At 45.0% G+C, this 14,524-nt stretch overlaps 1 protein-coding gene across 1 annotated transcript; it reads right to left on the minus strand.

Moving 5' to 3' along the window:
• Nucleotides 1-1,180: 1,180 nt before the first annotated feature.
• On the minus strand, nucleotides 1,181-14,219 carry LOC141920185 (organic solute transporter subunit alpha-like). The gene is made up of 8 exons (XM_074816886.1): nucleotides 13,941-14,219; nucleotides 12,438-12,589; nucleotides 12,248-12,321; nucleotides 10,521-10,679; nucleotides 7,399-7,510; nucleotides 6,358-6,504; nucleotides 4,871-4,976; nucleotides 1,181-4,401 (listed from the first exon to the last, which is right to left on the minus strand). Exons 1-8 carry the CDS (start codon nucleotides 14,017-14,019, stop codon nucleotides 4,214-4,216), a joined length of 1,017 nt encoding a protein of 338 aa, XP_074672987.1. The 5' UTR covers nucleotides 14,020-14,219; the 3' UTR covers nucleotides 1,181-4,213.
• Between the last annotated feature and the right edge of the window lie 305 nt (nucleotides 14,220-14,524).

Below are 14,524 nucleotides of genomic sequence, written 5' to 3' on the forward strand. Positions count from 1 at the left end.
TGTGTATACTTATCTTTCTATTTAGTGGTGTTGGTACCTTTTATTATCACAAAAGACACTGATAAAATTACCTTTACCCTTCCTCATACGATAACCCCAAGCAAACATAACATAAAGGTTATGAGCTCACCTTAACACTCATTACTTTACAGCAGCTGTATAAAATGAGTTGTGACATTTATCTTCTAGCTTTCATTAAATGTTTTCAAATCCTTTAATCACAAACACATAATTGAATTTTTTTCACTGACTAGAAAGGGATCCTTATCAGAACTGAGACTGGAGGAATTTCTGGTTTTCTGTTTTGTTTTTCCATACTCAGACCATCTAAGGTCCAACCTGGAGGTTGTGGTTTGCAGTTTTAATTTCAAGAGCACCTGAACAAATGCACTGCAATGCAGGTCACCTGCTGCCCCGGGCTGCTGGCTCCCAGGCACCTACCTAGATGCTGCACCTCGATTAGGCAGGCTACAGCTACTGGTCTGAGTCACAGGTGGGCAAGAAATTCTTAATTTATAAAGCTCAGAAAAAAAACCCCCAAATCTGTAACAATAAGACCCATACATTCTGCTGCATTCACATATGTTGTATCTCAGGAAAGCTCTTAGGCACATATTTAAGATAAAGTATGTCCAATTTTGCTATGAAAAGGGTTCTGTGTAAGCAAGTGATTTTTGGAATGATACCTTCATGACTGTACACAGTAAGAAGAAACATCTTTGCTGCCAAATCTGAAGTCTGCTTGACAATCATCACGGTACATTTTATTGCTGAAACATGTCAGATGAAGATCACAACCAATATTAAACATCTATCCAAACACATAACAGCTAGTGATACCTGTGGCTAAACCAGGCCCATGCTGATGTTTACAAGATGTATTTAACAGACACTTCAGAGACACAACAGATGCCAGACCAACAGCGATGAGTGAAGACTCTTGCTGTGCCCCAGCAGCTGCCTTCGCCAGACCTACAGACCACCACACCTCCATACTCTCCATCTGTTTTCAAATGCACTGTCCATGCTACAGCGCATGGATCTGCTCTTCCATGCCACAGATCCCACCCACCAAGTCATGCCCCTTGCAGAACCACTACAGAAAACATTTTCCAGTAATGCTCATTTGTCTCATTTGCTCTAGTAATTAAAGTCTTTTCCACAACAATTCACACAAAGATTCTTTACCAACTCAAGATATTTTATTTTCCAATTCTGAAGCTGCTTTAACTCACAGTCAACCACTCTCAATGCCATTATGAAATTAAGTACTGCTCTGCAAGTCTACATAGGTACCTGTGGCCTAGACTACACTGATACAAAGCAACATTAGGAATACACCAATAGCCATAATGTTAAAATACATTACAAAGATTTCTCATGTTAAGAATATGTTAACTGATCCCAGCTAATGCAGAGTGAAAATTTTCACCTAAATTATTTTTCAAGGGAAAAGTGCAGATCCTTTCACATTAATGCAGTTCAAGAATCTGTATTAATTTCCCAGACTGCCTGCTTAGAAAAAGATTAAATATAAAAATTTTTTCAACCACTTCAAAACAAAAAAAAATTCAATTTGTATACTGTAATGGAATCCTTCAATTGTTAAAGAAAACACTATTTCTGACCTCAGTCAGAATGAAGAAAACATTTTGTTTAATTCAGTCCCTTTTTCTACTTCCAGATGGTTCATTAGCTGTTTTCAAAATATTTTCCACCAACTCCCAAACTGAAAGCTTTTTTTTAATTCAATGTAAACTAAAAATAAAGCCCCACTATCTGTTGGAGCAGGTCCAGAGGAGGCCATGAAGATGATCAGGGAGCTGGAGCACCTCCCCCATGAGGACTGGCTGGGAGTTGGGGTTGTTCAGCCTGGAGAAGGCTCCAGGAAGACCTTATAGTGGCCTTCCAGTACTTAGCGGGGGACTACAGGAAAGATGGGGAGGGACTTTTTAGTAGGGCCTGTTGTGATAGGACAAAGGGTGATGGTTTTAAACTAAAAGAGGGCAGACTCAAACTCCATATAAGGAAGAAATTTTTTACGATGAGGTTGGTGAGACACTGGAACAGGCTGCCCAGAGAAGCTGTGGCTGCCCCACCCCTGGAAACATTCAAGGTCAGGCTGGACGGGGCTTTGAGCAACCTGGTCTAGTGGAAGGTGTCCCTGCTCACTGCAGAGCAGGGTTGAAGTAGATGACCTTTAAAGGTCCCTTCCAACCCAAACCATTCTGTGATTCTATGATTCTATCTGCCTAGCTTTGCTCTGATGAGAAGTTATATTTGATACAATATAAGTAAAAGATGCTATTAACACCTTTTCCAACATGAAACATTTTTCCAGCCTACATACGGAACAAGCATTCCTGATGCGTGGATTGGGTATTCACTTCTAGGGATCAGACTAGATGAGGATAGACAAGTGCGAGTATATGGCGCTGCACCTCCCATCCCAACAAACAGAACATCCAAATGCTTACTAAACACAGTGTCATTTTATAAACTGTAGTGAACTAAAGCAAAGCAATTAAGTTCATCCAAGAAAACAGGATCATTTCCCAAAAGTAAAAAAAGGTTTATGCTAAACAGAGCAATGAGCGTGAATGGAAAAGATCCTGTAATTCTTGAAGTCCTACTGGATGCCTGGGCAGGTCAGATTTGGGGTGAAGAAACCGGGGAGGCAGGAATTTTTTGAAAGAGATTCCACAGGATCATTTAGGTTGGAAAAGACCTTTAAGATCATCGAGTCCAACCATAAACCTAACACTGCCAAGTCCACCACTAAACCATGTCCCTAAGTGCCACATCTACACATCTTTTAAATACCTCCAGAATGGTGACTCCACCACTTCCCTGGGCAGCCTGTTCCAATCCTTGACAATCCTTTCAGTGTAGAAACTTTTCTAACATCCAGCCTAAACCTTCCCTGGTGCAACTTGAAGCCATTTCCTCTCATCCTATCACTTGTTATTTGGGAGAAGAGACTGACACCCACCTCGCTACAACCTCCTTTCAGGGAGTTATAGAGAGTGATGAGGTCTCCCCTCAGCCTCCTTTTCTTCAGGCTAAACAACTCCAGTTCCTTCAGCCACTCCTCATAAGACTTGTTCTCTCGACCCTTCACCAGCTTCGTTGCCCTTCTTTGGACTCGCTCCAGCACCTCATTGTCTTTCTTATAGTGAGCGGGGCCCAAAACTGAACACAGTATTTGAGGTGCAGCCTCACCAGGGCCAAGTACAGGGGGACAATCACTTCCCTAGTCCTGCTGGCCACGCTATTTCTGATATAAGCCAGGATGCTACTGGCCTTCTTGGTCACCTGGGCACGCTGCCGGCTCACATTCAGGTGGCTGTCAACCAACCCCAATGGGCCTTTCAATCGCTCTTATCCCCAGAGACACTGTTAGCCCAAGGATCCCGAGTATCATTATTCCCATTTTCCAAGCAGAGAACCAAAGCACCACATAACATCACAGACTAGTGCCAGAACACATCTCAGACTCTTAACTCACACTTTCCCAGGCCAACGACTGAGTATCTGCCATTCCTAGGAAGAACACCTGCCAGTGACATATTTACAAACAGCTACTGTGTCTTTACCAAGTTAGGAGGTGAATTGCCACGGAGTGTAAAAAGTCTTGCCCTACAGAGATCATCATTTCTGTAGGTGGAGAGCCCAGACAGGTTTGGGGATTTCAGAACAAACATATGCAAATGTATTTACTGTTCAGAATTAGCTATGGTGAGCTCATGGCATAGAGAGAGAGCTGATAAATTTTAATGGAGAAAGGATGGGAAAATGCTGTGTTGAATATATGACAGCAATCCAGGGTGAAATAAGATTTTAAAAAGTCAAAAGAGATGAATAAGAATGACTTTGGATTAACTCTAAATCATAGCCATTCTAATAGCTAAAAAATAAAAATAAAATCATATTGTGAGACAGTTTGACTACCATCAAGTGCTCAATAACAGCATAAAAGTACATGGTATGAAATCTTACTAAATTACATGGTATGAAAACACTCACACCATGTATATATCACTGGAGAATAAACAGGGTTATCCTTCCACTAGTGGTCCTCTCAGTACTACAGCTCACAGGCATCTATGTCAGAAGTTGTTCTGACATGGACAGTGGCTATTTGTGGTGCAAGAATATACAAGCTCCTGAAGCTGAGCTTCCAGCTCCTGCTGAAGAGGAGCACAGGGGACTTCTAAACCCTTGGCAATCCATCTTCACTAACTGCACCATTCAGGATAATCTTAGAAGTCTGCTTGCTGTCCACAGCTTCTTCGGCTGTACACTCCGGAGGCTCTAGGTCATCGTATCTTCTCCGATAGACCACCCTTGACATTAGGGTTATCAGAAACATTTCCATGATGAGGAGCTGCTGGGTCATATCTGCCAAAGAAAAGCCCCAAAAAGGGGGAAATGACTATCAGACACAAAATGAATACCTGACTTATTAATTTTCATCTGTGCAGAAGGAATAAACTTTACCATCCTGTCCCCATAATGGAGTGTCTCTCACACTTGGCAATAAAATCAGTTACAGAATTACAGTATTGGCCATCAATAAGCACGTAATAAGTTATATATCCAAAACACAAGAGATTTAACAGTAATTATGCATGTTGATTTCTTTTCCTCTCATTTCTGATTCCAACTCTTCTCATTATCAAGTTTTTCTCCGCAACTATGACAGCTATAAAACTTTTGTTATTGTTTTTTAAGTAAAAGCTGAGATTCTTCAAAAGCAGCATGATCCTGGAAAATCAGTATTTTGGGAAAACACCAGATATCACAGTTAGCAACACTGAACTGGCACCTTTATAAATAAATGAAGAGCATCCTTCCCAAAAGAACTTACATGCTCCTCTTGCTGAAGAGGAGAGTGGTGGAGCACAGGGAATGATTCTTTGCATAGCCAAGACGTTGATAATAGCTGTCTGCAGGTGGTTCAGAATGAGAATAAACTACAACAGAAAGAGAAAACTGATGTCTTAGCTAACAGAAAAAGGTTTATAGTTCACACAACAATTCTGTTTTCATAACAGACCCTCTTTTGTCTCATTCCTCCTTCCCTGCCCTCCCTCTCCTCCCATCTACCAGCAGGCTGCCTGCCATTCTGCAGAATTCATCTTTAGGTCAGGATGATACTGCTCTGAATGCAAGCATTAAGTTAAACTTCTGTTTGAAAAGTGTTTCTTCTCAGCCCTTCATTTGGGAGGGCAATATAAACAGACCTCCCAGCTGGGATTTTAAACAATACTGAGCTCTGAATAATAGGCAACAATGTTTTAAAAACTTCCTGTTAATCTTAACTATAAGCTTCTGTTCTCCTTTAGCAGAGGCAGGACTCAAAGAATATTTTTTCTGTTGCCTCCTCTTTTTGCGACAGCAGGGAGATGTGGTGGTCCCCAAGTTATATGAGACTGGCTTCTTTGCCAGAAGGGATAAGGGCTCTTCACAGCTTGGGTTCAGCAAGAATCACTTATTCATCGTATTACCTGCTATTTGCTGAGCTAGGCCTTCGCCGCCTAGGGGACATCCAAGTGTCTCTCTAGCTGCTGGTCTAACTGCCTGAGTATAAACCCTTGCATTAACAGTTTGCCATCCTAAACCTAATGCAGCTTTGCAGGTGTGACTATCCTTTTACTGCATTTGTAAGTGCTTAGTAATTTACTTAACAGAGACCTTAGTGCACCAGCCTTTCTATAGGTCTTGTTCAAGAAGGATGCATATCCAAGGATTCTGCTGTACTGTCCTCAGGGTGATATGGAAGAGGGTGGCCCTGTCCCTGGGCTTTTTCAGTCTAACCTATCTGGTTCTTTTCCTTACTATTTAATGATTCCCAGCTAATATTTTCATTATTATCTAACTCTGAAGTGCAGAATGGCCAAGAAAAATATTCTCAAAACAGAACATTGTGACATGCTGAAACAGTTCAAACAACAGCCACCCACACAATGCTCCACATCCTCTCCTAGTTTTTAAAAGTACACACCAGCATTTTAACATTGTGTTTCAGGATACCACATTTACAAAGCTTCCTTCAAGCCCTGCAGAAGGTGCTGTTTTGATTTCAGTTGCCTAAAGATAAATGGATTTTATGCGGCTTTCACATCTCCAGCACTCCTGAGAGACTAGAGGTAAATTGGCTCAAGCTGAAACTGAACAGCAGCCAAGGAGCGTGCTTCAAAGGGATGCAGCTTTAATCAGGTAAAAATATGCCTTTGCAGTGTATTTAATGGGAAAAAAAATACTAGAACTTTTCAACAAAGGACAAAGAGCCAGAAAGACAGTGTTATATCAGCAGTTAAGAGAAATTCCTATCAGAAATATTAAACTTCTCACCTGATAAAGAGCAAACTTTGGGATGATATTCTTACAGGTAAGGAGAGTCCTAACTTGTTGAAACATGATTGCAACTGGCCACAGAGCAGTAATGGTGAGGACACCAACGAAGCAGCTAATCCATATTGCAGCTCCTTTGGGAGATAACTGAGAAGCAAATCAAACAAGCATGTGCATGAAACTTTACAGTGCATTTTACTATTTCCAGGAAGAAGTTGTGAACTGGATGATGCAGATGTTAAAATGCTTGTTTCTGTCTCCATGAAAGCCGGTGGCAGCAGCAGTTGCTGGGGTTTGCATGGGGAAACTGCACAGTACCAGCTGGAGTCTTAGCACAGTGCTCTCACCCAGCTGGCACGCACTGTAAAGCTGTTCAGCCTGAGAAGGTAACAAGTGACACAATCCCTCAGTCTGACCCCGGCAGCACCTGGGAATGCTCAGCAGCTCATGAGAGCATATTCAGTGTGACATCTCAGAGTCATCATTTATGTTACACCATGTAACAACAAAAAAAATTTGCTGCTTTTAAGCTGAGTTATCCAAGAGGTACAAAATTATTAGCAGATATAGACTTCTCCATCATCTTGCAGCTTACATGGTACAAATCAGAAGTACAGTACTATCTTTTTTACTTTGTGCAGATAGAAAAATCATGATTTGCAGAAAAACATAGAATTAGGCTTCCTGTTTACGTGCCAGTACATACACTTGTTTCTTAAGGCTGCACCGTACAAAATACAGGGCAGGTACATCTCACAGGGCAACTTGGAGTCCTGCTATTCTAACCATACAAGCTGAGAAACATATTGGAGCATAATCTGATGCCCAACCCACCCTGAGTTTCTTTCCAAGAGAAGCCAGGAAATGGAGAGTCTGGGGGAAGGCAGAAATGACATGCTTCAGGGGTCTCAAAAGAATACAGTAAGGACTCACTTGGAAGTGCTCCCAGATTTCACAGTTTAGTTGTAGGCTAAGATACTAACATCAACCCTAAAACCTACGGATTTTTGTGGACCATCTCTGATTGAAGTATTTACTTACACTGTAAAGGGTGTAATTGCCATTAGTCCAAAGCACTATTGATAAAAACATGAACACGGGTCGAAGGAAAGCAAACTGAAAGGTGCCCAGCTTCAGCCAAAAGAGGGTTCGCCTGGCCGGAAAAAATAAAAAATAAAAAAATCACACAGGCCAAGATCTTATTAGCAACCTTAATAACATTTTTTGTACACTGACAACTGCAAAACTTTTCCACTCCTGTAGCATGTGGTGAAAATCTGGGGAGGAACAGCCTCAAGATTAGAAAATCTTTCCAAGAATTACCCAGTGTTTATTTAGTAAAGTTTCTAAAAAAATAGTTTTCCTGTTCTGCAGCAATTACATACTAACCAATGCTGGGCAAAATGTGATGTTTCTCTGCCCTGAAGCTAACCAGAGAGCCAGTAGCAGCATAACCAGTTTCTGAACAGTAATGCCACTCGCTCTTGCCTTGTTGCCTTACTATTTCAATTTTCTGATGAAATTGGGCAATCAGCCTTCCTGTTCAGACACTTCCTAGTCCTGTGGTAGATCAAGAAAGGGAATCATACAGACCTAGGCGAAAGGACTGGTAGTTTTTCAATGCATCATGAATACTACCATGTAAACATCTGATTTTGCTCCTCTGTACTCTAACAGAAGAAAGGAACTATCTTTCACTTGGCAAACTGCACAAGGCCAATAGGACAGCTCAGGATTTCCTTACTTTGGTCAGTATAAACTGGGTCCAGAACTCAGCCCAGACACAGTAACCTGGCCAGTCAGCATTAAAGGCCACCAGGAAAGGGGCAGAGGCACTTTCTAACAGAGGGCATGAAAGCTCACTGACCTGAACTCTCCTTCAGTCTTCACAGGACAAGCTGTGGCTGCTATGGCTGGCTCACGTTTTAGTCTATTACTGTGTATTACTTCCCCTACTGTCAATGTTGTCTTCACTGTAGCTCCTTGGGTCCCTGAGACTGCCATAGGAGATGCCTCAGCAGACAACCGGCTGCCATTTAGTATGCTACAGGATACAGCCATGAACCAGGAACTAGGAATTGCGCAATTAATATAGCTATTAACCACAGGATTATGAACAGCACAAACACATGTGGAAAGGCCTGCAACTGGCCAGCCACTTAGTGTGTGTGCCTTTTCAAAGATTTATTATTCCCAAAGGGCTTTAAAGAATAGTATGACAAACAGTGCAGTCACTGCAATGCCACAAGTTGTTTCCCTTGTCAGCGCAGGTCTACCTTTCTTCACCATCAGACCTCTTCTGCCACATCTCTCCCCGTTGTACGGCTTGTTACTTTGCCTCATCTGTCTACTGCACCCTGTCAGCTTTCCCAGAACTGCTCGATAGTATATGTTTTTTTAAAAGAATTAATCCCTACCTTGGAGTAGCTCCCTGTTTCTCCAAAAGATACCTACAGGAGGAATGTGAGACTGACCTTTCTCTGGTATAGCATGCTCATATTTTAGAAGAAAAATGTACCTTGTAATGGGAAAAGGCTAGAAGTCAGAAGCAGAGACAGTGTATGGGCTTCCCAGTGCTACAGACACCAGAGAAGGAGCCCTAAGTCCTCTGCAGAGCAAAAAGACTTTTTTTTTTTTTTTTTTAAACAGACAGCTGTCCTTCCTCCCAGCAGTTGTAGGCACTATCTAGCTCCTGAAAGGAGTTGGTATTAGCTAATATCATCCTGCGTAGGCTGTCACTGGACTCACCAACAGGAGGGCACAGTAGAGGATCCTCTCCCAAGCTCCTAGCTACTACAACCTATACAGAGGGTGATAGACATAGAAAGAAAAACAAATATACTGGTGACACATTAGATCTATAGCACAGCTCTGTCCCATGGCATTTCTTCAGCTCTGACTGCTGAAATGAGCCTGAACCAATGCCCATGAAAATTAATAGGATTCATTTAGATCCATATCAGTAGTTACTGATTTTATGTCATTGTATTACATCCATTTTTAGAGATACATTTTTCGGTTGGTTTACTACCTATTCTTCTTGGTGCTCCCTCCATGTAAATAATTAGTGTTACTCCATAACAATAAAATGATGGAAGCAAGAGTTTAAATTCTAATACTGAATGAGGCAGTTTAAAGAAGAATTATTACAATAAAAAATTAAGAATTTTTGCAAGCGCATCACAAACTGCTTTCACTTAACCAGACCGTAACATTCCTAAGGTCCCTTTGACACCAGTGTCCAGACCCTCATAGAAAAGTCTCTGTCTTGCACATTCAGTCCTTCAGCTTTTGCTCTTAATGCCAGAAACATTCTCATACTCTGTGCCAGTAGGAAAACCCTGGGAAATACATGAGGCTTCCAGGCTTTGGAGCGGTGTGTAAATGACAGGGTGACACTAGCCAGAGGAGGAGCCCCACGAGGCAGTGCTCAAAGGAGGCAGGATTTATGTTACAGTATATTGTCTCCTGCAGGTGCAGCTCTCCATCCTCACCCCGCTTCTCAAAGGTGCATTAATACTAAGTTTAGTAGAAGAAAATACTTGCTTTTTCCTCACCAGACAATGCCATTTCATTGAGATCAAAGCTTTTCAAGGATTACATCTGGTTTTTGCTCTAAGAATTATTTTAATATAAAGTAGTTTTAAAATCAAAATCAGAATAAAACATTTCAATTTCATCGAGGTAAGACATTTTCTTTCAAGACAGCCTCAATTTGACAGTTCTGCTTGTGAAAAATACCCAATTTGGAGATATTTGTTCCCTTCTCGAATGAAAAGAAACTGAAATCTCAATTATTAGGTTTTCTAGAGTAGAAATTCCTCCTCCCACACACCACTGCTTACTATAGAAATGTTTTTTTGGAAGAGACTGGGATTAGTTGGGGAGATACCACAGTGCTCAGCATTACTATGAGTGGGAACCCTGCACTGGGTTAAACTGAGAGAGCTCATGTTCTTGACTCTTATGCAAAGTTCTGCATTATAAAAACGAAATAAATTAGTGGTGGTATACAGCCCCAAAGTGATGGCACTGTTTAAAAGAGATGGCTTGAGACTGACTTTCGGGAAGCGGGGAGGCGCTTTGCTGTAAGCCTGGCCTTGCCAAGTTGGCTGAATTCCAGCACCCGTTTTCCAGCTCGGAAATCTTAAAGGGCAACTCACCTAGTGATGCGCACACGAGGGAGGCAAAGGCAGCAGCAACAGCAGGGACCGGTGCTGATCTTGAAGCGACCATTTTCAAACCGCCTGAGGAGCAGCTTTTGACCTCCGCACTCTTTAATCATCATCATCAGGAACTTGTGGATAACTATGGCAAAAAATCTAGGGGAGGAAGAAAGTGCCAGCTTGAACTTGCCTGTGGTCTGTCGTATGCCTGTGCAGGCCAGGGCCACCTTCTGTCCAGGGTTTTTACATCTTGCACTTTGCAATCAACAAAAATTCTAGCACTAGCTGTGAAAAACCTTCTGCTTTCCATCACCTTGGAGGACCAGAATTGCCCTAACCTCAGCAAAAGAGGAATAAAGCGAGGCACAGAGCAGCTGTAGAATTTCCCAAAGCCACACTGGTGGCTGGTGGCAGAGTCAGTATTAAAGCACAGGCTTTTCTGGCCCAAGTCATTATGGCCATATTTTTCCATCGGTTATCTAGTCCTGACTGGTCCAAACTTTTTAGGAACAGTCCTCTTCCTCCTCTTAAAAAAAACAAAACCAAAAACCCACAACAAAGATGGCGAGGTTCATATATATATATATATATGTATATATAGCTATCACTGAATGTCCTGGCCCAGTCAGGGTGTGGCTCCTCTGCAGCCAAAGCTGATCCAAGCACTGACTGCTGCAACCCCACCTCTCCCTCCATCAGCTACACATTCTCAACCTTTCCCAGTAACTACAGGTTGTGCAACCACCCTTTCCTCCCTGCCCCAAACGAATTTAGGGAACTGATTCACTGAAATCCAACCTCACCAAATAAAAGAGGTCCTCTTCAGCTGCACTGCCTCCTTGAAGGAGCTTGCTGTGCAGCTGGAGACTGAGTGGTAGTGGATGCAAGTGAGTGGATGGGAACATGCAGCTTGGGCAAGGGAGGAGGGGGGAATTCAGACAGGCTTGAAGTGCCATAGGACCAGATCCTTGGAAGTTTCTGGCAATCTGCACTACCTGCACAAATTGCTTCATGCTAACAGTGTTCCCTGCTACTGTGTTTTCCCTCCTTTTTTACTCTACTCTTTTAGCAAACACAGTGTGACGTGAGGTGAGGCTATTCATGTGAGTCTGATACCATCCTGCAGTGGGTTCCAAAATCATCCCAAAATCAACTATGGAGTACCCAAGGACAGAGCATCCCCCCACCTGGCTCTGCCTACCAGGCCACCTCCTCCAGAAAGCAAAGACCACACTTCTCCCTTCTTCTCTGTGCATGTCAGAGCTGTCATGCTCGTACAGAAACAGCTTTTATCAGGACAACTGTGGAACATTTTTACATTGATATACTCATCGGAGGTTCACTTGCCACCATTAATAATAGACCTCCATGGCTCATCATTAGTAAAAGTGCAGAGAAGGAGTCACAGGTCAGAATCTCATTCCACATGACACACAGAGAGAGGAAAGAAAGAGTACTGCTTCAAAGCTACTGTCAATCTGAGGGATCAATTACATGCGAGTCACAGATCTTTCATACTGAGGTTCCCACACTAGGGGACTGTAGCACTGTGGAACTGCTTCAGCATTTTCCACCTCTCAGAAAAGAGCTGCCAAGAGATTTCAACTCAAACCAAAAATTACTGAATTGTTAAATTTACAAAATGACTGTGTTTACCAAGAGCAGCAGATGTTTAAAGAAATTCAGGGTTTGGGGCAACATCTAGAAACAAGTAGAATACTCACATGGCTGCTGTGAAATCTGTAAACATTGTTGAACGAGGAATCCACATGCCAATGCATGAAGTAGTAGCGATCACCTACAGAGAAAGGGAGGAGGGTTGTACGAAGGGCAGAGATAAAGCAGGTTCACAGGGATTTTTGGGGAAACCCTATTTTCAACATTCAATTTTATCTCTTTTCCATGGTAACTTACTGGAGCTGCAGCATTAATCCAAATTATGATTGATCTTTTGGAGGAGGGGATTTTCCTGTAGATGTAGACCGCTTCCTCTATAAACACGAGATTGGCAATTAGTGTCATCAGAGTCAAGATTGCAAAGAGAAGTCTTCCTGGTAGGTCAAGGCCTGCAGAGAGAGAAAAGAAAACAGACGGTCCTGATTTATTTAATAAGCATTCCAAACATTTAATGTAAAGGCACCACCTCTGAGGAGTTTCTTAGCCCTATTCCTGCAAAGACTTGCACTCAGCTACATAGAGAGACCATTGCCTCCACAGGATGATGCAAATACTTAAGTTCACAGCCAGATGTTTCCACGATCCACACAGACAGCATATGGGAAGAATATGCCTCCATGTTCTCAAAGCATTATGCAAAACTCTCCTTCAGAAAGGTGGAGTTCCAGGACAAATGTCCTTAGATGAACATAAATACCTAACAGAATATAAATACAGTAAATACATATTCTGGGAACTTTTCCAGGCTGACTACAAGCAAAAATGTATTTACTCAGTATTAGCTCTTTGCTTCCATCATATGTTCATAGGCACGTTTGTGCATAACTTCCTTTTAGGGGCTCGGTAGAAGTTTGTGGGGCACACAAGCAATGTAAAGATAAGCCCCTGATATATCTAGCTTGAGACAAAACTTGATGCCTTCACCAAATTCCTTTTTACTTCTCCCTTAAAGCTGGATATGGATATCAATATCTACCCAGGGCTGATGGGTTTTATGTCTCCATTGACACTAGGTATGGATCTCAACTTTTACCCACGACTGATGGTTGAGGTGTATTTTCTCCCAAGAAAGGTGCTTCTGGGGACAGAAGCAAGCACTGCAGTGGAGTCCTGCTTAATTTAGGAGAAGTTTGTGCTCATCACTAGTACTAACTCCCGCTGTGGCTGTAGCCTGCCTAAAGGCATACCGAGCAGCGCCTGCAAAGGTGAGCCTCGGCCCCAGCCTCTTTAACCTCACCTGCTTCACAACACCCCAGCACCTCCAGACCCGGCTGCGGGCGGAGCAGTCCCATCTCGGCGGGCAGCTGCACACCTCGGACCCCGCCACGGGGAGCCCCAGGCCAGGCGCGGGGCTGGGGCCGCTGCAGCGCTCGGTCCGGCGCCTACCGGGAGGCCCCCCCCCGGCCACCGCCCCCTTCTCTCAGCCCCGCACCCGCAGCGCTGGGCTGGGGGCCGCGCTCTCCTCGCTTCCTTCCCCGAAGCCGGAGGCACCTCGGCCACCGGCCAGGCGGAGGTCGGGCCGGGACTGGCGGCCGCCTGCCTCTGGCCAGGGGATTCCCTCGCCGGGGTCGGCAGGGGCAGGCAGAGGTAGGGGCAGGGGCAGGCAGAGATAGGGCAGCCGCCGCCGGTGGGCGCTGCGGGCGGCGCGGCCGTTAACGGCCGGCGGCAGGCGGGAGGGCAGCGGGCGGCCCCCCTCTGCCTCCTGCCTCGCCCCGGCCCGGCGCGGGCGGCCGCACTTACTCTGGAGAAGCTCCTGCGAGTAGGGCGGCTGGCGGGCGGCGCAGGACGCGTGGTGGGTCCCGTTGGCCTCGCCCTCCATGGCGGCGCGGCCGCCGCGGTGCCCGGGCAGTGCCGAGGGGACGGGGGCGGTGGTCGGCGGTCGGTGCCCGCCCGCTGGTCCCTGGCGAGCGCGGGAGTCGCGATGCGCAGCCCGAGCTGCTCGGGGCCGCCGAGGGGCCGTTAATAATTAGCCCGGGGCTGGGGCCGGGCGGGCGGCGCGCAGGGCCCGGCCTCCGCGCTGCCTCCTGGCGCCCAGCGGCCCCGAACACCGGCGTGGGGGACAGGGCCGAGCCCGGGGGGGCAACGCGCCCCCCTCGCTCCCCGCTCCATCTGCCAGCAGCCATGTCCCGCCTGGTCCCGGCTCGGCCTCCACGGAGGTGCCAGCGAGCCCTCCCCGCCCCCTTCCTTCACAGACCCCGGCTGTCGGTGCCCCGGAGCCGGGTCTCGCACCGGAGGGCGGGTGCCGGCCGAGGAGGGATGGGGGGAATCGGCCCAGGAGCGGGCTGGGTGGCCCAGTGCCGTGTCCGCCCTCACCCCGGCCGGGT

The sequence above is a fragment of the Strix aluco genome, chromosome 2, assembly GCF_031877795.1.
Source record: "Strix aluco isolate bStrAlu1 chromosome 2, bStrAlu1.hap1, whole genome shotgun sequence".
Lineage (NCBI taxonomy): Eukaryota > Metazoa > Chordata > Aves > Strigiformes > Strigidae > Strix > Strix aluco.

What these genes read in the sequence shown, in the direction of transcription:
- LOC141920185 (XM_074816886.1), bottom strand. Translation starts at nt 14,019, where the DNA reads ATGGAGGGCGAGGCCAACGGGACCCACCACGCGTCCTGCGCCGCCCGC. An exon ending in CTCGCAGGAGCTTCTCCAGA is followed by an intron (nt 12,590 to 13,940) that starts GTAAGTGCGGCC and finishes CTCTCTCTGCAG; the next exon opens with GCCTTGACCTACCAGGAAGA. An exon ending in GCAATTACACCCTTTACAGT is followed by an intron (nt 6,505 to 7,398) that starts GTAAGTAAATAC and finishes TTTGCTTCTCAG; the next exon opens with TTATCTCCCAAAGGAGCTGC.